Source organism: Pleurodeles waltl, chromosome 10, assembly GCF_031143425.1.
Source record: "Pleurodeles waltl isolate 20211129_DDA chromosome 10, aPleWal1.hap1.20221129, whole genome shotgun sequence".
Classification (NCBI taxonomy): domain Eukaryota; kingdom Metazoa; phylum Chordata; class Amphibia; order Caudata; family Salamandridae; genus Pleurodeles; species Pleurodeles waltl.
The window spans coordinates 467,917,344-467,941,666 of NC_090449.1; the positions used below are offsets into that span (position 1 = coordinate 467,917,344).

At 45.3% G+C, this 24,323-nt stretch overlaps 1 protein-coding gene across 1 annotated transcript in view; it reads left to right on the forward strand.

Annotated features, from left to right (window-relative positions):
* The window catches only part of LOC138261625 (SCO-spondin-like), a 1,514,343-nt gene that overhangs the window by 1,341,496 nt on the left and 148,524 nt on the right, over nt 1-24,323 (forward strand). Inside the window, exons 105-106 of the mRNA XM_069210750.1 lie at nt 7,546-7,673; nt 19,681-19,832. Coding sequence (XP_069066851.1) covers nt 7,546-7,673; nt 19,681-19,832 — 280 coding nt within the window. The remainder of the gene's footprint in view (nt 1-7,545; nt 7,674-19,680; nt 19,833-24,323) is intronic.

A 24,323-nucleotide genomic window follows, 5' to 3' on the forward strand; every position in this document is an offset into this window, starting at 1 on the left:
CTGTAAGAGAATTTCCTTTACTGGTTCTGGAGAGACTCACTGATCCTGGTGTCCACTGTAAGCAGAGTCCTTAGTCCATTAGGCCATATGTGGTCTTGTCCTTCCAGCCTTCCATGGCATTGCTGCCATTCAATTTCACTGTCCACTTCTCCATCCCTCCCATGTGCAAGAGCTATTAAATGGGGGTGGAAAGTTATAGATGGCAGGCAGTCCAAGCCAATCCTATGGTGCCACAACACCACTCCACCATGCTCCATCCTTCCTGCACAGCATGCTGGGACAATCCAACATGGCACCATCAAGTGGTCTCTGTTCATATCTCCTCTGGGTGCTTCAGGTCCACCTTTAGTTGACATGATCGCCATATCCCCATGTACTTTCCCATCAAAACATTAAAGTGGAACCCCCTCCTGTGTTGGTGCCTGAGGGTTTGGCTTCCTCTGCTGTTAATTACTCCTTTTGTGTGGGGAGGACTTTGTACCCTCTCCTGGGGAATGGAATAATTAACTTGGCCTAGCAGGGTGACAAAAAACCTGGAATCTGATCCTGAGCTGAGCCAGAGAAATATGACAAGTCTAGACAACCCATAAGATGAACATTCAGGTTCTTGGGACCTTTGTATTGCAATTTAGTGCACATTTCACTCGCTTCATACCTTAATGGGCTTAATAGGCCTAAGAGGAGCAAAACTCCACTTTAAGGTAGATTACCTCCTATGTGTGTAATACGCTGACCCTGCAGATGAACCAGTAAAAACCCTTCTGACCTTACCTATGAATGCCGACTAATTTTTAAAGGCCTACCTCAAGTCAAGATCGAGCCTTGCTGAGTCCTCTCTTGCACTATGCTATCTGTGTGCAGTAAGGCAGCGCATCACAGTAGTCTTACATTGCAGCCCTCAAATATGTGCACACACCACCTAATCAGCTGAGGACCGAGTGACAATGCAAGGACTCAAATTATTCACTTTTTCTGACAAAGTCCTAATGCGTTTATGGGACATGCTGTTTCTTGGGAGATCACAGAAACCCTCAAATGTGAGGGAGATACACATGAAGCAAACATTTCCATAAAGTGAGAGCCATGGGACCTGGCAGTCTGAATTGTGCACAAAGAGGTTTGATCACAAAAAGTGAGAAAGCACTCACGCAGAAGCAAAAGACGTCTGTTTTTTAAGGTGATATGACACACAGTGACTCTCATTCAATGCTATAGAGCAGAAGTGCTTAACCTAGGAAGAGCTGAATCATAACGCAGAGGTGAGCCAAATTAATGAGCCTACAAGGCAGCTAGGGAACATCTATAAGAGCTATCATGCTAAGAGCAGTCAAGGGGATCATTGCTGATATGCAGTAATATGGGACGGATTCTCTGAACAAGAAAATATTTTTGTCTTCTACTTTGTTTGAAGTGGAAGGGCAAACATGGTTTTCTTTCAAACTACATCGGCAACTTAGGTGGTATGGAAGTCATCTCAGTCTTTGGCGCAGGAGCCACTGTTAACATGGGAAGAAAACAATTCTGCCAGATAAAACAGAGAACATGTCTGTGCACCTCTTAAATTATTATCAATGACTAACATTGTGTCATGCTCTCCCATTGAAAGGCATATTTGAGTCTAAACTCCAAAATGAGGGGAACAAATTGAAGGCACACCTATTTGTGATTGATGTGGGCCTGACCTACGGCATACATCTCAAGACAAACTGTATACTATGCACTTACTGTAAACCAGATGATTCGTAGAATGGCTAAAGGGCAAACAGCTTGTCCAGTTTGATCTGAGTGTCACTGCATTTAAGGTGCATGATAGTTATAATGGAATTCCAACAGATGTTAACTGGCATGACCCACATATGTGGCAAACAAGTGTAACTGACTATCAACAAGTCTCAGTGGTTGTGACATTACAACACAAGTGTATATCAACACTCAAGCAAGCTGACATCATCTTCTTGAAAAAAGGCAAACATGGATATTTGGTGAACCTCACCACAACACATCCGACTAATATTACCAAGTAGGTGCTAGGTTAGCTAACTTTGCTTAAAAAGACTATCTTCACTCCATAAGATGATATGGATGTATACCTAGACCTCTTTACATTTCTCTGGTCCAGTTCTCATCCCTGAATTGGCTTCTTAACAGCCATGTGGTTGGGTTGTCCAATAGTGGGTATAATCAGAGTGAAAGGACGATAACCGATAACAGTATAATCAGCCAATAGTGAGCCGTGCTCAACTCGATTATCTAGGTAAAGGGCCACCTGCCAGGGAAAGACCAGTATTCAGGTGGCTGATTTAAGATCATGAAAGGAAATGCCTCTTTTTGCATGATCCCCCTCTCCCAAAGTTTTAAACTGATGCTGATATTTTTTTGACTTTGGAAGTCCACTGATCCCTGCTATTGAGGCCTCAGTGCCAGTTCTTCAACCCTTAAAATGTGTATGTTTCTTGGCTTGCCCACAATTGGCATAAGTTAACTTACTTGTAAGTCCCTAGATTATGGTACCAGGGGTACCCATGGTCTGTAAGTGAAAGTGTCCCTTATGGACTACAGCACTTTTTTGTGCCACTATGAGTGTGACAAAGAAAAGTAAGACACCCATCCGGTCATTGTTGGCTGGCAGAGCAGTTGTCAAATTGCTAACTCAACTCTACCATTTAAAATAACAACAAAGTCCAGACTTTCCTTTTTAATGTACGTAAGTCATTCCTAAAACAGGCCTATCGTACTTACAGTAAAAATCCCAAATTGTCATTTTTGCCGTAGAAAGGCTAGTCACCCCATTTGGGGATGACAGATTTACACGCTGACATCTCAGTGGTGCTGACTTCTGAAAGGGACTACTAAAGTTGATGCTTCAAAATAATCATTCCATTTAACCTGACTCGATGTCCAAGTCAAATTTAATGTAACTTTTGAATGAATGGCATCTTTAGAAAGTTGCTAATCTGTTGCTCAAGTTTTTCAGTAACCGCTTTCAGTTACTGGCCTCGAGACAGCCTTCTTCCCTCTTGGGCGGAAGTGTGCATGACTCTCAGGGAGAAACAGCAACGTTCTGGCATTGGAAGAGGTTTTACTTCTCCCTAGCAAGAAAGTCAAACCGAATGCAAGCCCAGAAGACAAGCTTTAAAGGAGAAGCCACCTTTGAAGGGCAAATGGTGAGCCCACACGAGAAGGGCTACTCCTATGTTCTGGTAGGCAGGTTGGTGTCAGGGACAGAGAGCGGGAAACAGTTGCCGAACCAGTGTTTCAGTGGGCCTTTAGCCCTCAGGTCGCCACACCTGTATGGTGGGCTACCAAAAGAGAGGGGTTATACCATCTCGGGAGTGGACAGCATATTACACATTAGGATAGCTTAATGCCACACTTTGCAGGAAGTTGTCATCAGGGGAGAGGGTTGCCCATTGGCTAGCAGTCACTGCATCCCTCAGGGCAAATTGTAGGCACAAGCTTCTGTTCTGTGCTGTGTTGATCCCAAGTCTGACTCTGAGGCTGACTGGGTCTTCAAACCAGATCTATCAAAGACTTGTTTTTTGCTGATATGCTTCCCTTATTTGCCAAGAACAATATCTATCCATTCTGTTGCTATTCCTCTAACTTCTGCCTTGACTCTGCTTTGCTGAGAATGTGCTAATGTGATGTGAGGACCCAGATATCATGCTTAGGCCTTAATTTGTCAAAGAATAAATGTAGGGCCAAAGTTTTGCTCAGGAGCCAGAGTCCGTCACTATTGAAGGTTGTGGTAATGAATACCAATGCTAGGCAGTCTTCATTCCACACTATTGCTTGTTACTTGACCACCTGACACTCCCTTCCTCTGTATATCCCTCTTGGGGGTTCTTTTTAATCCCTGCTTTCTCCCTTTTAGACCTGGCATAATTGGTGAGGTTTCTCCTGTCTTTTTGTCTCAGTTTCCTGTTTTTGACTGTGTGCTGGATTTCGTTTTGCTGGTTTTGGTACTCTGGACCAGTGCTAAAGTGCAAGTGCTCTCTGTCAAAGTTGTATTGGTAATTGGTTTTTCCATGGTTGGCAGATTGGATTTACTAGTAAGTCCCTTGTAAAGTGTGTTAGATGTTCCCATTGCCTGTAAATCAAATGCTACTAGTGGGCCTGCAGCACTGATTGTGCCACCCACATAAGTAGCCCTGTAAACATGTCTCAGACCTGCCACTGCAGTGTCTGTGTGAGCAGTTTTACACTGCCACTTCGACCTGGCTAGTGCACCCACTTGCCAGGCCCACTCCTTCCCTTTTACTACATGTACATCACCCCTAAGGTAGGCCCAAGGCAGCCCGATGGGCAGGGTGCAGTGTATGTAAAAGGTAGGATAACGTACTGGTGTGTTTTGAATGTCTTCATAGTGAAATACTGCTAAATTCAGTTTTCACTATTGCAAGGCCTATCATTCCCATAGGATAACATGGGGATTGCCTTGACATATCTTTCAAGTGTAATTTCCCTTTGGGAGCAGATAGAGATATGAGGTTTCGGGTCGCTGAACTCACAATTATCTTTTGGTGAAGTTGGTTTATGAATTGTTAAGTTTGAAAATGTGTCTTTTAGAAAGTGGCCATTTTTTATCTTAACCATTCTGTGCCTCTGCTTGTCTGTGGAATACAGGTCTGGGTCAGGACTACAGTTGGGCTGTTTGTGAATTCACTCTAGGCAGTCACACAAAAGGAGCTGAGGTATGCCCTGCATGTCCTGATGGGACTCCCTGAGATAGAGTGGTTGGAGGAGCTGACACTTTCACCTAAATAGGGCTGTGCCTGTCCTTACGCAAAGCAGTCTCCAACCCCCTGAAGCAAGTCTGGGGCCAGGGCAGGAAAGGCAAGGTTGTATGCACTAGAAAGACCTGGCATTCTTGGCGTGGTTTCTCCTGTCTTTTAGTCTCTGCTTCCTGTGTTTTTGACTATGTGCTGGATTTCGTTTTTGCTGGTTTTGGTACACTGGGCACTTGACCACTACTGACCAGTGCTAAAGTGCAAGTGCTCTCTGTCTAAATTGTATTGGTGATTGGTTTTTCCATGGTTGGCAGATTTGATTTACTAGTAAGTCCCTAGTAACGTGCATTAGAGGTGCCCGGGCCTTAAATCAAATGCTACTAGCAGGTCTGCAGCACTGATTGTGCCACCCACATGAGTAGCCTTGTAAACATGTCGCAGACCGGCCACTGCAGTTTCTGTGTGTGCAGTTTTAAACTGCCATTTTGACCTGGCAAGTGCACCCACTTGCCAGGCCCAAACCTTCCCTTTTTGTACGTGTAATGTACCCCTAAGTTGGGCCCAAGGCAAGGTGCAGTGTATTTAAAATGTAGAACATGTACTGGTGTGTTTTACATGTCCTGATAGTGAAATAGTGCCAAATTCGTTTTTCACTATTGCAAGGCCTATCTCTCCCATAGGTTAACATTGGAACTGCCTTGGAAGATCTTTTAAGTACAGTTTCCCATTGGGAGCATATAGAGATAAAGAGTTTGGGGTCTCTGAACCCACAATTTAAAAATACCTCTTTTAATAAAGTTTGTTTTTAGATTTCAAGTTTGAAAATGCCTCTTTTAGAAAGTGTGCATTCTCTTGCTTAAGAGTTCTGTGCCTCTACTTGTCTGCTGAGTCTGTGTCTGTACCAGACTGACAGTTGGCCTGCTTCTGAATTCACTCTAGACAGTGAAAAAGAGAGAGCTGTGGTATGTCCTGCACATCCTGATGGGCCTTCCTGGGCTAGAGTGGGAGGGAGAAGCTGATACCTGCATCTGAAAGGGCTGCGCCTGTCCTCACACAGTGCAACCTCCAACCCCATAGAGTGTGTCTGGGGCAGGGCAATGAAGAAACAGGGCCTTTTGCACTGCAAAGACTTTCCTTTGAAGTTTGCCTACTTTAAAGGCAGAAATGAGTATAAGTAGTGAACCCAAAACCCCAAGAGGAGACTCTGCCAAGGAGAAGAGCTGAAGAGCTGTGAGAAGGAATACTGCCCCTTTGCTGTGTGTTGCTTTGCTGGGTTGGCCTGTAGCTGCTGCATCCGCTTTGGAAGGGACAAAGACTGGACTTTGCTGTGTATCCTGCTTGTGAAGTTTCTCCAAGGGCTTAGACCGAGCTTGCCTCCTGTGCAAAGACTTTACCTACCAGCCTCTGGGTTATTGTGCTGAGGACCCTGACTCCCCAGGTGGTGTCTATTCCGGTTCCTGGGCCCTTGGGAGTGAAAGCTGGCCTAAAAACAATGTAGAACCAGGCACATCAACTTCAGGTGAATCCAGAAACGGCACCGCTGCCCGCCTCCACGCTTCTACCTGCACCAAAGGCGTGGTCCCTACTGGATTACGACAGCCACGATTCACCCAACAGGCCTGACGCCGCTGCAGCGCCTCTGAAGTCCTGCAACATTGTGAGTCTCGAGTGCTGCGTCACCGACATCCGTGACATCCGACTACTCTGCAGCGCCTGTCGACCCATGATGGGACTGCGACCCTGAGAGGTCACCTCATTGTGTCTTGACTCGCTGGACCGTTCGACCCCTCCGGGTTGTAAGGAACCGACACCTCGCCTCCGACTCCGCGTCACCTCCACTGCCTCCGTCAGGAACTGACGACTCACCGCCATAAGGAACCAATTCCTCACCTCCTGTGTAGCAACATGTAACCGACGCTGCACCGGCTCCAACAACGCCTTACCTCCACGACTCCATGCAATGTCCTTGTTTCATCATTTTCAAAGGTACTGCACCTCGGGTCCATGCAACTCCATGCCCGGTGCCACACACAGTCATGAGTGGTGTTGGACTGTTGGGAACGACTCCGTCACGATGCTGTGATAGCTGTGAGACTTTCGGTTTCTAAGCGCTTTAATGGGATTTAATCTTTAAAATGTCATATCTTGGCTTGTATATGTTGGATTTGTGCCCTTTTGGTCTTGTTTTACTTAGATAAATATTGGCTATATTTCTATTTCTATTGGTGTGGCGTCCATTTGTAGTGTTTTAACTGCATTACTGTGTGTGGGTACAAATACTTCACACTTTGCCTCTGAGATAAGCCTGACTGCTCATGCCACGCTACCAAGGGAGAGAGCAGGGGTTATCCTAGCTGTGTGGCTCCCATATTCTGACTAGATTCGGGGCCCTACTTAGACAGGATGCAAACCACTGCCAACTAGAGACCCATTTCTAACACTCCCTTTACCACTGTTTTCCATGTTTCTTTTCCTCACACCATGTTTAAGTGCAGGTAATGTGACCAAACCTAAGCGTAAGTCACATTAGGAGAAAAGCAGATTGGAAGCACTGGAAATTTAAGGCTCGCCTGCAGAAGTTGAAAAACAAAAGGCCTTTATTTTAGGGTGGCTTGCAATATCACAGCAAATGTACTGGAACCAGATTACATGATTCAGAAATATGCACGAGGTCCCTAAACTCATCTCTGGCCTTGGGTGAGATTTGCAGGGCTCATCATAGTGTAACATACTTTGTGGAATAAATTGAGATATTTAAATGCAAATTAAGATATGCTGTCATTATTATTCTAATGAGCTTTTTTTGTTGAAATAGAGTGCCCGAATGACCAGGTATACAGTGACTGCGCCAATGCCTGTCCTCGTGCCTGTTCAGACCTGGACCCTGGCACGGAGTGCCTCAACGAAAGCTGTAAGCCAGGGTGCGCATGCCCTACCGGACAGGTATGTCTGAGGGAGTATGTCACGTGGTTCTTTGACATCTTTTGAGATACGACCATTTCGCCACAAGAGACCCCCATAATAGAGACCATATGCAAGCATTGACGACTGAGCATGAGGACCCGTACGAGATATTACATATACGCTCCTGGGTCTAGCTACAATTGGTGCAGCAGGTTCAGTGGCACCGAGGCTCAGAGCTCTGAGGGGACCTTCGAACTCTAATAATTACAGGATTTAGTATCCCAGCAATAGCTAAAGGGAACTTTTTACTTGGCTGCGCATGTTACCATCGCATCCTTGCTATGCTACTGATCCTTTCCCACCTATTCTTTAGACGAGCAACCCCTCCCTCACCCAAATCCATGCATCCTATATAATTAATTCCAGTGCTATATTTTGGTCATTTCAAGAGCAAGTCACTTTCTGCAGTTAGACTGAGATATTTAAAGCACATAGGCGCTTAAAGAACATAACGTTTGTGCACTTGTTGATCGTCCAGTATACCATTTAGCTGTCTCGAATTGCATCTGCGGTTGTATGAGTTTTCTGAACACTCATACTGTTTCCATAGAATTATTTAAATTCTACGTATGCACGATTTCAGTACCTATTAGGATTATTAATCCATATAATGTAGGAAGTTGGCTCTGTATGTGCTATTTCAAAGTAAGGAATAGCATGCACAGAGTCCAAGGGTTCCCCTTAGAGGTAAAATAGTGGTAAAAATAGATAATACTAATGCTCTATTTTGTGGTAGTGTGGTCGAGCAGTAGGCTTATCCAAGGAGTAGTGTTAAGCATTTGTTGTACATACACATAGACAATAAATGAGGTACACACACTCAGAGACAAATCCAGCCAATAGGTTTTGTTATAGAAAAATATATTTTCTTAGTTTATTTTAAGAACCACAGGTTCAAATTTAACATGTAATATCTTGTTTGAAAGGTATTGCAGGTAAGTACATTAGGAACTTTGAATCATTTCAATTGCATGTATACTTTTCAAGTTATTCACAAATAGCTACTTTAAAAGTGGACACAGTGCAATTTTCACAGTTCCTGGGGGAGGTAAGTTTTTGTTAGTTTTACCAGGTAAGTAAGACACTTACAGGGTTCAGTTCTTGGTCCAAGGTAGCCCACCGTTGGGGGTTCAGAGCAACCCCAAAGTTACCACACCAGCAGCTCAGGGCCGGTCAGGTGCAGAGTTCAAAGTGGTGCCCAAAACGCATAGGCTATAATGGAGAGAAGGGGGTGCCCCGGTTCCGGTCTGCTTGCAGGTAAGTACCCGCGTCTTCGGAGGGCAGACCAGGGGGGTTTTGTAGGGCACCGGGGGGGACACAAGCCCACACAGAAATTTCACCCTCAGCGGCGCGGGGGCGGCCGGGTGCAGTGTTAGAACAAGCGTCGGGTTCGCAATGGAAGTCAATGGGAGATCAAGGGATCTCTTCAGCGCTGCAGGCAGGCAAGGGGGGCTTCCTCGGGGAAACCTCCACTTGGGCAAGGGAGAGGGACTCCTGGGGGTCACTTCTGCAGTGAAAGTCCGGTCCTTCAGGTCCTGGGGGCTGCGGGTGCAGGGTCTTTTCCAGGCGTCGGGACTTAGGTTTCAGAGAGTCGCGGTCAGGGGAAGCCTCGGGATTCCCTCTGCAGGCGGCGCTGTGGGGGCTCAGGGGGGACAGGTTTTGGTACTCACAGTCGTAGAGTAGTCCGGGGGTCCTCCCTGAGGTGTTGGGTCTCCACCAGCCGAGTCGGGGTCGCCGGGTGCAGTGTTGCAAGTCTCACGCTTCTTGCGGGGAGATTGCAGGGGTCTTTAAAGCTGCTCCTTGAAACAAAGTTGCAGTCTTTTTGGAGCAGGTCCGCTGTCCTCTGGAGTTTCTTGTCGTCGTCGAAGCAGGGCAGTCCTCAGAGGATTCAGAGGTCGCTGGTCCCTTTGGAAGGCGTCGCTGGAGCAGAGTTCTTTGGAAGGCAGGAGACAGGCCGGTGAGTTTCTGGAGCCAAGGCAGTTGTTGTCTTCTGGTCTTCCTCTGCAGGGGTTTTCAGCTGGGCAGTCCTTCTTCTTGTTGTTGCAGGAATCTAGTTTCTAGGTTCAGGGAGAGCCCTTAAATACTAAATTTAAGGGCGTGTTTAGGTCTGGGGGGTTAGTAGCCAATGGCTACTAGCCCTGAGGGTGGGTACACCCTCTTTGTGCCTCCTCCCAAGGGGAGGGGGTCACATCCCTAATCCTATTGGGGGAATCCTCCTTCTACAAGATGGAGGATTTCTAAAAGTCAGAGTCACCTCAGCTCAGGACACCTTAGGGGCTGTCCTGACTGGCCAGTGACTCCTCCTTGTTTTTCTCATTATCTCTCCTGGACTTGCCGCCAAAAGTGGGGGCTGGGTCCAGGAGGCGGGCAACTCCACTAGCTGGAGTGCCCTGGGGCATTGTAACACGAAGCTTGAGCCTTTGAAGCTCACTGCTAGGTGTTACAGTTCCTGCAGGGGGGAGGTGTGAAGCACCTCCACCCAGAGCAGGCTTTGTTTCTGTCCTCAGAGAGCACAAAGGCTCTCACCGCATGAGGTCAGACACTCGTCTCTCAGCAGCAGGCTGGCACAGACCAGTCAGTCCTGCACTGAACAATTGGGTAAAATACAGGGGGTATCTCTAAGATGCCCTCTGTGTGCATTTTTTAATAAATCCAACACTGGCATCAGTGTGGGTTTATTATTCTGAGAAGTTTGATACTAAACTTCCCAGTATTCAGTGTAGCCATTATGGAGCTGTGGAGTTCGTTTTTGACAGACTCCCAGCCCATATACTCTTATGGCTACCCTGCACTTACAATGTCTAAGGTTTTGCTTAGACACTGTAGGGGCATAGTGCTCATGCACATATGCCCTCACCTGTGGTATAGTGCACCCTGCCTTAGGGCTGTAAGGCCTACTAGAGGGGTGACTTACCTATGCCACAGGCAGTGGGAGGTTGGCATGGCACCCTGAGGGGAGTGCCATGTCGACTTAGTCATTTTCTCCCCATCAGCACACACAAGCTGGCAAGCAGTGTGTCTGTGCTGAGTGAGGGGTCCCTAGGGTGGCATAAGACATGCTGCAGCCCTTAGAGACCTTCCCTGGCATCAGGGCCCTTGGTACCAGGGGTACCAGTTACAAGGGACTTACCTAGGTGCCAGGGTTGTGCCAATTGTGGAAACAATGGTACATTTTAGGTGAAAGAACACTGGTGCTGGGGCCTGGTTAGCAGGGTCCCAGCACACTTCTCAGTCAAGTCAGCATCAGTATCAGGCAAAAAGTGGGGGGTAACTGCAACAGGGAGCCATTTCTTTACAATATTTTACAGTTGGATTGAATTGTATGATTTATTCATATTGGATGACCTGACGGATTCATAAAAGAAATCTTTAAATGTTCCACGGGGTTCAGCTGAGCAAATTGAGGGTGAACTTTAGTTTAGGTGTTTGAACTACATTTAAATTGCATTATTTAAAATTACATAGCGTGCATTTTTCACCTGTTTGCTTCACTGGCTCGATTCAGTTCACATATCTAGTCTCATTTACATTTTAGCGTATAGAACAGTTTTTGCTTAGTAAGTTGGCAAAGCCAATAGTTCTGGGCTTCTCTGTTGCAGTGCTTAACTTTTTTTCAAATCAACCCCATGCCACAAAATACAATGGGAAAAAGCATGCAGGCACCTAAACGTGGCTGCCAAATTATTGTAATAAAAAGTTTAAACCTAAAAAGCATTCACTGGGCTGGCCACTTTTTTACTAGTTATGTTTTTTCCGTGTTTGGTTGTTAAATCTGGTGCTAATGAGGTGAAATCGTTGCTGCATACTTTGATGCCCCCTGCTGCATAATCCAGTGGCCCTGTTATTATCTGACCAAGAGATCACCATCATCACCATCATCACCAAACCAAGCACTCAATTTGCAGACAGCTAACATGTTACGGTGTCACTTAAACACTTTGCAACAGCAGTTTAAAAATGGAGACATAACATAAATCGCCATTCAACTGGGCACCCAAAGTGCAGGCAGAATAAAAAGCCGGTATTTAAAGTTTATATACTCAATAAAACGCAGCCTACTTTGAACCAGCTCTAGCAAGGAAGACAAAGTAACTATTATTAGGCAGATATGAACAATGTGCACAGAATGTGCAGTCTTTCAAAGTGAAGGAATCTAGTGGGTAGGAGATGTGGCCTAAGGGCCAGAGCTGACAGCTTTGGGTGTCAGCTCCAAAACGTGATTCTGGGCAAATCGTTGAATTGCCCCAGGCCTAAGAAGAAAAAAAATCACCATGCGCAGCATAATTTGGTGTTCTTATAAAGCACTCCAATGCCTTGGATCTAAGTCTGCACAAAACTGCAAAAAAAAGATAAGCATTTATAATGCAATGCGTCTCGGATTTGCTCTAGTTAGAGCTATTGGTGTTGTAAATTCCTAACTGGACTTTTCTTGCCACATAAATTGAAAATAAAGTGTAAAACATTAGTTAAAATTAGGGAGCCGATTCAAAGTGCCACGGCCGCCATGAGCATGAGCGTGAAGAGGAGACAAAAGGAAAAAGAAGTTCCCTCGCAGTCAAACGTATTGGCAATTATGCAATTTTCCACGTAACATGGTCAGTCTGCAAGGCGGTAACAAAACCGCCCTAAGGCGGGACAAAAGTAAAGCTGCTACCAATGATAACATGTTATTTTTGATAGGCAAGCCCACAAACGAGTGAAAGTGCTGGCCATGAGCTGGGCATGGTTAAAAGGCCACAATTCTTACAACAGGTCAAAGAGCATGCACGCTCGACCTAAATAAACATAGAAATTCACTGAAAAAAACAGAGGTTACAGGGACATTATAGTTAGGCTCACATTTTAAACGTACAAAACAATAGAAATTCACCTGTTATAGTTAAAGTTATCTCAAGTAACTATAACTCATGCCCTAAAATAACTATAGCTCTCGCCCTCGCCATGCACTGCTAATTACCCCACAAATTACAGCACACATGGTATCTTTGATAACATCTCTGATAATATCAATGTAATATTTGCAGTAAAAATTTTATTAAAAAACTGCATGGCGGTAGCGTGAGTTACAGTTACATTAGGGCACGAGTTATAGTTACTTGAGATAACTCAAATGTGTGCCTAACTATAATGCCCCTGTAACCTTTGATTTTTTTCAATGATATATGACAGACCAGCACTGGGATTATGTGGCAGGGGAGCTGCTGTACCCAACAAACACTACTGATGAAATCTTCGGCAGCGTCTGAAGGAGAGATTGCTGCTTCCTTCACTTTAAGTTAATTCAAGGTCAGGTCAAGGGGTCGCCACTGCATCATGGGGGAGACATTGCCACGGGCGAGTCCAGTTGACCATCAAGTCAGGACGTCGCGACTACTAGGGGAAGACTTCCGCTCCCACCCCCAGCTTTTTATATTCTGATTTTTGTAATTTTCCCCCAATCAACAGCTCTCCCGCTGCAGGGGCTGCCTTTCATGGTTTCAATTATTTACAGTTGTTTCAATGGGGGAATAAAATCCGTGTTTGAACGAGGCCTCTTTTTATGGCATGTGAACTGCATGTGTAACAATCTACGGACGCCTGTGAGGGTCTCCGCCTTGTCCATGTCTATGCACAAGGAGGGATGGATGATGGCAGAGAGGACGGAGGAGTCCTCATCGGGCCGGGAGGGCCGGCTCCATACCTGTTTTTTCGGTTAACTGCAGACTCCATAAATAAGCAGACTGACTGGGGCCCAATTCACAAAGCCATCTGTGCAAGTTCAACTTCCATACACAAGTAGCTTGGTTTACTAGTTCAAGCAATTCACAAAGGGGGGATAGCAAATGGAAGACCATTTACCCCTGCGTAATACCGCTGCATAAGTAAATCCTACCAGAGAAGAGCGAAATTGATATTCTAGTGTGGGGATTCCCTGGACAGGTCGGAAACCGCTACCGAGTTTGAGTCAGCACAATTGCGGATTCACATTTTCCACAAAAGCACCTGGAAACCAGGGACTGTTGAAGTTTTCAAGTAAAATTTGTGAGTTCACAAAATGCGTAATTCTACCCAAAGGAAATACGTTTGCCTGCTTATGTAGTTTATTACAGCTGAGGGGCCCACCAGGCCCAGGAGGGCTGCTCCCATGAATGATTTTAAGGATAACCACTGGCTGAGGTGACGTCATCAGGCCCTGGAGGGCTGCTTCCATGAATGATTTTAAGGATAACCACAGGCTGAGGTGTCCACCTCAGGTCCAGAGGGCTGCTTACATGAATGATTTTAAGGATAACCACTGGCTGAGTTGTCCGCCTCGGGTCCAGTAGGGCTGCTTAGATGAAAGATTTTAAAGAAAGCCACTGGCTGGGGTGTCCACCTCGGGCCCAGGAGGACTGGGTCCATGAATGATTTTAAGGATAACCACTCACTGAAGTGCCCACCTCAGGTCCACGAGGGCCGCTTCGATGAGTGTTTTAAAGATAACCACTGGCTGAGGTGTCCACCGCAGGACAGGGAGGGCTGCTTCCATGAATGATTTTAAGGATATCCACTGGCTGAGATGTCGACCTCAGGACCAGGAGGGCTGCTTCGAGGAATGATTTTGAGGATACCCCCTAGCTATGTAAATACTCTCCTTTTATGGCTTAAGCCATAGGGCAAAAAAGCGCACACATATAATCTGCGCACTTGTTATGTCTAGTTACGCCAGGTGTATATGTCAGTGTGGGTCATTATGCAACATCCTTGGCTTGCCTGCAAACAACGGTCTCCCCCTCTGGGTCCAGATTTTTACAGGGTTTATTGTCCCTTTTTAACACAGGGTACAGGCCCAGATTTCCCTTTCAGATCCAGTTTTCATCAAGCAAGTGAAGGCTGACATGTGCCACGTGATTATCTCTGTGTTAAAATGTCACTGTTTCATTACATTGGAAATCACTGCATGTCCCATACTCATCTAAATGGGCAATTTGGTTTATTTGCAAATAGTAAAGACATTTGTGGATCACAAGGAGCCTTTGGTGTGGTTTTGGGAACCACAGGCTTTACAACAACAACATTCAAAGCACCACAGCCACCATGAGCATGAGTGCGAAGGAGTGACACAAAACGAAAAAGAAGTTCGCTCGCAGTCAAACGTATCGGCAAACATGCAATTATCCATGTAACATAGTCGATGGCCATGGCAGTAACAAAACTGCCCCAAGGAGGGACAAACGTAAAGCATTTACCAATGATAAAGTATTTTTGAAAGGCACATGAACGAGTAATAGTGATGGGCGTGAGGTGGGGGTGGTCAAAAGCCCACAGGTAGATTACAACAGTCCAGACCGCTTGCACGCTCGACCTGAAAAGCACTGACCCTTTGTCCCATTCAGACACTACAAAAAGCAAAGTGTGAATGACAATTTAATAGACCAATGGATGAATCCTACTAATTAAAAGCATGCCTCTGTATGTTTAGTACTTGTGAATTTTGGGGAAAACAGCCTGGCGGGACAGCTAAAGCTGTCCCAATGGTCAGACCTAAAAAGGTGAATTCTACATCGACCACAGAAATGTAGGCTCATTATATGCTTGCTCATTTGACATAAAAAACAAATCCCCTATAAAAAAGCAAATAAAACACAAAATGCACCACAATTTTGTTTTACGTTATCTAAAATTCCTGCAATGTAAGTAGTAAAATGAAAAGGATGGGAAATTTCATTATTTTTTTATCTGTGAAATTTCATTAAATTATACAAAATTAATGCGTGCTGTAAATGTGGTTTGCTAGTATTTTGTAGGTATCTTTTACGAGAGGACATACCTGGCATAAAAAAGCCATAAAAGGTACTGCCAGGTGTAGGAAAGTGCCACTGTTGGCATGGTTACCCCTCCCCCCACACACTCTTTTTGCCTAGTGTTGATGCCAACTTCGATTGAAAGTGTGCTGGGACCCTGCTAACCAGGCCCCAGCACCAGTGTTCTTTCCCTAAAACTTTACCTTTGTTCCCACAATTGGCACATCCCTGGCACACAGTTAAGTCCCTTGTAAAATGTACCCCTGGTACCAAGGGCCCTGTGGCCAGGGAAGGTCTCTAAGGGCTGCAGCATGTATTATGCCATCCTGGGGGACCCCTCACTCAGCACATGCACACTGCCTTGCAGCTTGTGTGTGCTGGTCATTAGATAAAGACAAAGTTGACATGGCACTCCTCTCAGGGTGCCATGCGCACAAACCACTGCCTGTGGCATAGGTAAGCCACCCCTCTAGCAGGCCTTACAGCCCTAAGGCAGGGTGCACTATACCACAGGTGAGGGCATAGCTGCCTGAGCAATATGCCCCTACATAGTCTAAGTCCATTTTTAGACATTGTAAGTGCAGTGTAGCCATATTGAGTATATGGTCTGGGAGTTTGTCATTACGAACTCCACAGCAACTTAATGGCTTCACTGAATAATGGAAAGTTTGGTATCAAACTTCTCAGCACAATAAACCCACATTGATGCCAGTGTGGGGTTTATTGAAAAATGCACAGAGGGCATCTTAGAGATGCCACCTTTATGTTAGCCCAACTGCTAGTATAGGACTTACCAGTCTGTGCTAGCCTGCCACTTTCAGACGGGTTTCTGACCACATGGGGTGAGCGGCTTTGTGCATTCTGTGGTCAGAAACAAAGCCTGTCCTGGGTGGAGGTGCTTCACACCTCCCCCTGCAGGAACTGTAACACCTGGCGGTGACCCTTAAAGGCTCAAGCCTCGGATTACAGTGTCCCAGGGCACTCCAGCTAGTGGAGATGCCCGCCCCCAGACAAAGCCCCACTTTTGGCAGTAAGTCCGGCGGGAAAATTAGAGAAAACAGGGAGGAGTGACCACCCCAGCCGGGACCACCCACCCCTAAGGTGTCCAGAGCTGAGGTGACCCCCTCCCTGCAGAATCTTCCATCTTGGTTTGGAGGGCAGGGACCAATAGGGATAGGAATGTGCCCCCTCCCCAAAGGGAGTGGGCACTAGGAGGGTGTAGCCACCCTCAGGGACAGTAGCCATTGGCTACTGACCCCTAACGTGCCCCTAAAACTAGGATTTAAGGGCCTCCCTGAACCCAGCTCACCCGATTCCTGGCGACCTACAAGAAGAAGAAGGACTGCTAAGCTAAAAACCCCAGCAGAGAAGAAGGAAGATGACAACTGCTTTGGCCCCAGCCCTACCAGCCTGTCTCCTGCTTCAAAGAACCTGCAACCAGACCAGCGACGCCTCCAGCGGGCCCAGCAACCTCTGTCAACTTAAGAGGATGGCCCTGCACCCAAAAGGACCAAGAACTCCTGAGGACAGCGGCTCTGTCCCAAAGAAACTTTCAACCATGGACTCCCACCTCACTCTGGATGCGTGAGTCCCGACCCCTGTGCACCTGACGCCCATGGCCCGTGGCCAGGTGGTCCACTCAGCAAGAAGGGTCCCCAGGTGATTGGGAACAAGAGCCCACCCTGGGTTGATCCCTCCAAGTCCCCATGACGACACCTGCAGAGGGAATCCAGAGGACCCCCTGACCGTGAGCTCCGGACGAAGGTATCCGACGCTTAAAGGAAACACTGCACCTGCAGCCCCCAGGCCTTGGAGAACCTGACCCCCGGGGCAGCATCAAACAGCAGACGGCCCTCTTCCCTTCCCAGCCAGTAGTTTGCCCGAGAAGCCCCCCTGAACCTCGTCTGCAACCTCAGAGTGACCCCCGAGGTCCCCACATTGAAGTGCTTTGAGAACCCGACACCCTGTTTGCACCCTGCACCCGGCTGCCCTAGTGCCGCTAAGGGTATGTGTGTGGTGCCTACTTGGGGCCCCTCCAGTTCTTTCTTGAATCCCTCTGGTCTGCCTTCCAAGTCGCAGGTACTTACCTGCTGGCTGACCAGAATCTGAGTACCCCCTGTCTCTATGGAGCCAACGTTAATTTGGTTCCCCTTTTACCTCTGCACCCAACGAGCCCCGTGTTGCTGGTGGTTGGTGTTTGGGGTTAACTTGAACCCCCAAAGACAGACTACCTAAAACCCGGATATAGGAACTGTAAGTCAAATACTTACCTGTAAATCTGTACTATCTTTTCTTTCCCAGGAACTGTTGAAAATTGCAGTGTCCACTTTTAAAATAGCTGTTTAAACTGTATACATTGTTGATTCCATTCAAAGTTCTGATTATATGTATGCAAAGTACCTTTCACTTTATGTACTTACCTGCAAACTGAATCTTGTGGTTCTAGAAGTAAATTAACAAAATATATTTTTCTATATAAAAACCTATTGGTCTGGAGTTAAGTCATTGAGTGTGTGTTTCTTCTATTGCTTGTGTATGTACAACAAATGCTTACCACTACCCTCTAATAAGCCTAACTGCTCGACCACATATCACAAATAGAGCATTAGTATTATCTATCATTGCCTCTGTCAAGCCCCTGGGAAACCCCTGGACTCTGTGCACACTATGGGGGTCATTCTGACCCGAGCGGACGCCGCCCGCCTGGCGGGAACCGCCAAATGGCCGCTCCGCGGTCAGAAGACCACGGAGGCCATTCTGGCTTTCCCGCTGGGCCGCCAAAGGAGCGCCCGCCGGCCCAGCGGGAAAGGCCCTGCAACAATGAAACCGGCTACGAATGGAGCCGGCGGAGTTGCAGGGGTGCAACGGGTGCAGTTGCACCCGTCGCGATTTTCACTGTCTGCTAAGCAGACAGTGAAAATCATGGTGGGGCCCCCAGGTGCCCCACGACACCCGTTCCCGCCATCCTGTTCCTGGCGGTAAAAACCGCCAGAAACAGGATGGCGGGAAAGGGGTCGGAATCTCCATGGCGGCGCTGCTTGCAGCGCCACCATCGAGGTTCAGCCCATGCAGGGGAAATCCAGTGGGAAACCGCCGGATTCCCTTTTCTGACCGCAGCTTTAACGCAGCGGTCAGAATGGGCTGGGAAGCACCGCCAGCCTGTTGGCGGTGCTTCCGTGGTCGTCGACCCTGGCGGTTCATAACCACCAGGGTCAGAATGACCCCCTATATCTCATTTTGATATAGTGTATTCAGAGCCTGCTTCCTACACCAGGGTACTGGTGCTAGAAAATGTTTCTCTGCAAGTAGGAAGAGTTGCGGTAAGACATTTTCTACTTAAATCTGTCTCCCACAAGTACAAAATGATGTGAAATTGTGTAATGTGCATGTCATGAAATTCTTACGACATGAAATTAACAAAGTTTGTGAATTTCATAAGGCTTAATTACGATTTTCATGGACCTACACAGAGTGCAAGGAAAAGGAGATCTAAAATGTGAACTTAACTAGGAATCCTTTGCAGCTTCTCTTTTTGGCAGACTACAAAAAAAAAACAAAGAAGCCCTTGGTGCCAGGTTACCTTCAATACAGGAACTATGATTTGCCTAGTACTCTTCTGGCAGGAATCTTTTGTGTGAACTCTGCCCTTTGCAAGAGAAGATCATGAACTTACTGCATTACTTGACCTAGGCATGTAGGTCAGAAAAGGTGCATAACTTATGACCTAATGACTCCTGAGGGGGATTGGACTCTGATTCTCAGACCCTTCTCCTCGCTCTAGGTCATTTGCCCATGCCTGAGGCTCCATGCTCAAGGGATTTTTTAGGAGACGCCCTACATAATCTTGCAGGCTGGGAGGTTGGTGCGCATCATTTTACGTTGTGTTACTGGACAGAGGATCTTTAAACCTGACATCATTAGTTTGCTGTAAGAACTGATGAATGGAGTTTGTGTCCCATCACAATTTCGAAGGTTGAGCTGTCTTGATCTTCCTGTTGGTCTGAATGATGCCTTGAGGTGGAGTATTTCAAGACTTGCTGAAACAGAATGAATGCTGATATGTTATTTTATGTACTTGGTTGCTAAGGGGGGAGTCACATTGTTTCTATAGATGTAATATTAGTCATTTTTGCTGACTGGTGTGTTTTTATAGTAGAGGGGTATTTTTCCACCTTATAGAGTCGGGCTGTGATATATTCATTACTTTTCGTTTTCTGCTTCAGGTTCTTCAGGATGGAGGGTGTGTCCAAGTGGATGAATGCAGGTGTTCCCTTCTCACAGTATCAGCTGTGTCCTGGTTTTCCAACCTTACCTTGGAGGAAAAGATGACAGAATACCCGACTAGCGCTGTGATCCACCATCAGTGCAACAGCTGGTACGTATGCTTAGACACATTGAATAGACTTTGATAGCCATAACCCTTAAAATGAGCACTACAAGTACTAATTTAAGGCACAGTCGCTGCCACAGTTTTGGACTGACAGTAATCTACATTAGTTGTTGAGCTAGAGCAGTGTTATTTTATCACCTTTAACCATGGTAAATCGTTGATATCACAGGACAGACAAATTGAATAGACTTTGATAGCCATAACCCATAAAATGAGCACTACAAGTACTAATTTAAGGCACAGTCGCTGCCACAGTTTTGGACTGACAGTAATCTACATTAGTTGTTGAGCTAGAGCAGTACTATTTTATCACCTTTGACAGTGGTAAACCGTTGATATCACAGGACTTTTCAAAGCATCTGCTGCTTTTGGCTGGAAATGTTGCAGCATCATTACAGTCACCATCATTACCTCCACCACCTCCATGATTACACATACCACCAACACCATTAACACTAACACCATCACCATTATGACCACTATCATTTGCACCATCTTTGCCAACACTATAGCAGTAAACACCACCATTATCATCACTATCACCATCACCACACCATTGCCATGACATTTGCCACCATTGCATTTCCTTCATACCATCATCGTTAAAACCATTACCAGCACCACTCCTTTAGCACCACCACCATTAGACACAGTAGTGTTTCCATCACCATTGACACCACTACCACTTCCATTAATACTGCTATTGCCACCACTATTGCCACCACCCTATTACCACCTCTATGGGCACCACCTTTATCGCTAGCATCATTACCACCACCTTTAATGCCATAACCAACAGTAATAACCCCACTAACACCACCACATCATTACTACAGCCACCTTTACCACTGCCACCATTACAACCACCATTACCACCTTTCCCACTAATAAGACCATTATCCCTACCAGCATTACCACCTTCAAAGTTATCACACCATGCCAAGACACCAATTATCACCAGTACCACCACCATTACCACTGCCAAAAATATTGTCACCAACTTTGCCAATAACACCATCGTTACCAGTATCATCATTGCAGCACCATTACCACTACTGCTATTACTAAAATTACCATGATTAGCACTTCTACTGTTGCAATTTCCACCACCACTACCGTCACCACTACCCCCAACACCACCACCACCTGTACCATTACCCCTATTAGAAAACTCCACTCCCATTTCCATTGATGACATAACCGTCATTACCACACCAATATTTCAGCCACTACAGTTACCACAAACAGGCATAGAAATCAACACCATGGCCAACATTTCACCACAAAACCGCCACCAGCATTTTCATCTTACCACCATCACCTCCATTACCACCCTTCCATTCTTGCAGACTTTATTGCCACCACCATCACACCACCAAATTACCACTGCCATGGCCACCACTCCCACTACCACATTACCATCATTAGCCCATTACCACCCACATTACCACCAGCACTATTAAAATTAAGGCCAGAATCACTTCCATTACAACCAACATGAGAACCTCTACCATATCATCATTACTGTTACAACCAACAACATTTTTAAACAGCAGTTACCAGAGCAATCACCAATAATACTACCACCCTGTTACCCCTCTACTATTGCCATTTCTATTACTACCACCAACACAACTTCCACTGTTACCACCTTTAACAATTCTCCCACCAGCATTATTCCCATTACCAATACTCTAATTATCACCAATTCCATTACTACTACCATTACCATCACTACAATTACCACCAATATTACCACAGGCACCATCACCAGCATGGCTGTCACTTCCATTGCCACAATTGACATTGCCCCTTTCGGTTGTCTAACACCTTTTCAGCATTACCACCACTGCTGTCAAATTTGCCACCGCTAACATAAGCACCATCATTACAACCACCACCATTAGCACCACCAATATTAAAAGGTTCATCATTCCTATCATCACTAGCACCAGCTGCTACCCTTACTGTCACCATTAGTGCTGCTATTACCAGCAGTAATACAGCCACCACCATTTCCACTTCTATAATTACCACCAATATTATTACTAAAGGAACGACCAATGATATAATAATTTGCATTACCATCCTTTACACTACCACCATTACCATGTCTATGAACTTTAAAACCAGTTACCATCACAATTGCCACGACTACAGTTAGTATAATCATTACTACCACCTCCATTATTACCACCACCACTGCTATCACCGCCAACACCAGTGCTCCCACCCTGCCTTTACCATCACTACCATTAGTGTCTTTACCAGCACTATCAGAGTACCAAGCACCACTGCTTTTTCCTTCACCACCGCCATTACCACACAACTGCCACCACCACCATTGCTACAAATCAAAACCGCTGATAAAATCACTTCTGCCATTGCTATTACCAATACTACTCCCACTACCATCCTTAAAACCCCCACCAGCTACACCATTACCAGCAACAATTTTCATTAGTATCACCAGTGCTAGCGCGCCTGGTCCTTAGTAAGTAAACTTACAAGGGGACGCATATAGGTCGATGAACCTTTTGAATCGCATTGAGTATCCTAGTCATGCAGTGATTACTAATCTAATAATCAACATTAATAAATCAATGTCAACATTCGCATAACCAAGAAAGAGTACCCCAATTAACAAAAGTAACCATCCCTCACTTGAAAAGGTTAATAGTTTTTATTCCCTATTGATTACAATTCTAGTCAAAACCTTTATTTGCCTTTTATTAATTAAAGCTTTATTAATCATCATGAAAACATTATTCACCAAAAGAATCACAAGCAATCAAAGCAAATCATAAGTCAGCAATTTTCAACATTAATGGAGTAATTTAGCAAGTCAATTGTCAACGTCAACCCCTGTCAGCCTACCTAACCAAGATTAGCATCAGCATGTGGGTCTTCATGTGAAAACAATTTAGACAAAACATTTGGAAAAATCTATCTAAGAGAGTTTCTGTATACAGCGCAGTTGGTACCTAGAAGTAAAGGCACAAATTAATCAGTTGCATTATTATAGCTACCTATCCAGGATGGATCAGCAATGAGTCAGTCTTCGTCCCCAGGTCATCAAAAGTCAGCAAAATATCAGGCTCACAGAGAGAAAGCCCAATTATCAGCACTTCGGACAGTGTCACCTGACGTCATCAACTTTCTCCTCTCTGCTCTGATTTCGCTCCCCTTGTCATGACTTTTTATTAGGGTCTCTCAGTCCGTCCCACTAATTGCTAATTGGTCAACTTTATCAGAAGTTATGACTCTAACCTATAGTTTTGTTTACAACATCTACATGTCAACTTAGGCTTCAAATTCCATTAATGTGATTGGTCCTCCTGGTGATGAGAACATCATCCGGCTCTTCAGGTAACTAAATTGTTGCATACAAGTCTTTGGTCAGTGCTTCCATTGTTCAAGTCCTGGGAAAGTACATTTAGCCTACACTACACTTAATTGTATCAAATTGTCTTCATCATCTCCTGTCCGCTGGTACATTTACAGAATGTTGTAGCAGAGCCATCTGAACTCTGCACACTTCAAGGTCCTTCACTCCGGTTACCAGTCCTCACAAGCCTTTTCGCGTCTTCACGTTATAAGCAGGCAAGGCCCAGTAAAACCAGGCCTTTGGTACGGCTAAGTTAAGAATGCGAATTAACACAAAACATAGGTTATACATCCAGTTATGATATATTAATGCATTTTAAATGAATTTTTCTCATTATTTATGATCTTGCTAATACACATGGTGACCACTCCCCGGGGGCACATTTTGCTTACACAAGTTATTTTCTAATATCTCTTTACTTATGAGATCTTCTTCATTAATAAACACACCTTAGTCATTAGAAATTTCTCAGATTAGCATATCTGGTCCATCAGTCCCTCCTCTGATGACTAAATATGTCATCACACCTTTCCTTGTCGACATTTCATAGGTTAGTTTCAGATATATTTTGGCTTCTTCTTGCATTTTCTCTATAAATTCTTCTCCTGGGTTGTTCTTCCCTCCTCTGATTACTTTGACCTCTTTTTAATTTTACTCTTTGCCATAATTTACATGCACCCCATAGTCCTAATATAGAAACAATCACAATTAGTATCCCTTGGACTATTTTCCATAATATCCCATTCCAGATTTGATTAAACCAATTTCCCACAGAGACAAATCAGTTTCCAACCTTTTCCAAACTTCTGGTTCCTTCAATTCTTTAAAATCTTTGCTTGCATTAGTTAAATTAGTAATAAATATTTTATCTCTTTATCATTTTCAGGGATATACGAACAGAAGTGCTGAGCATTAATCATTTTACAGACTCCTCCATCTTTTGCTAGTATTATATCTAAAGCAAGCCTATTTTGAAGTGTCATAGCCCTATCCGCAGCTAGTTCAGTGTTTAACAAAAGTATTGCTCCTGTAAAGTTTGTCACCATATTATTCACAATAGTAGATAATTTTCGTATCTTGTTTGCATT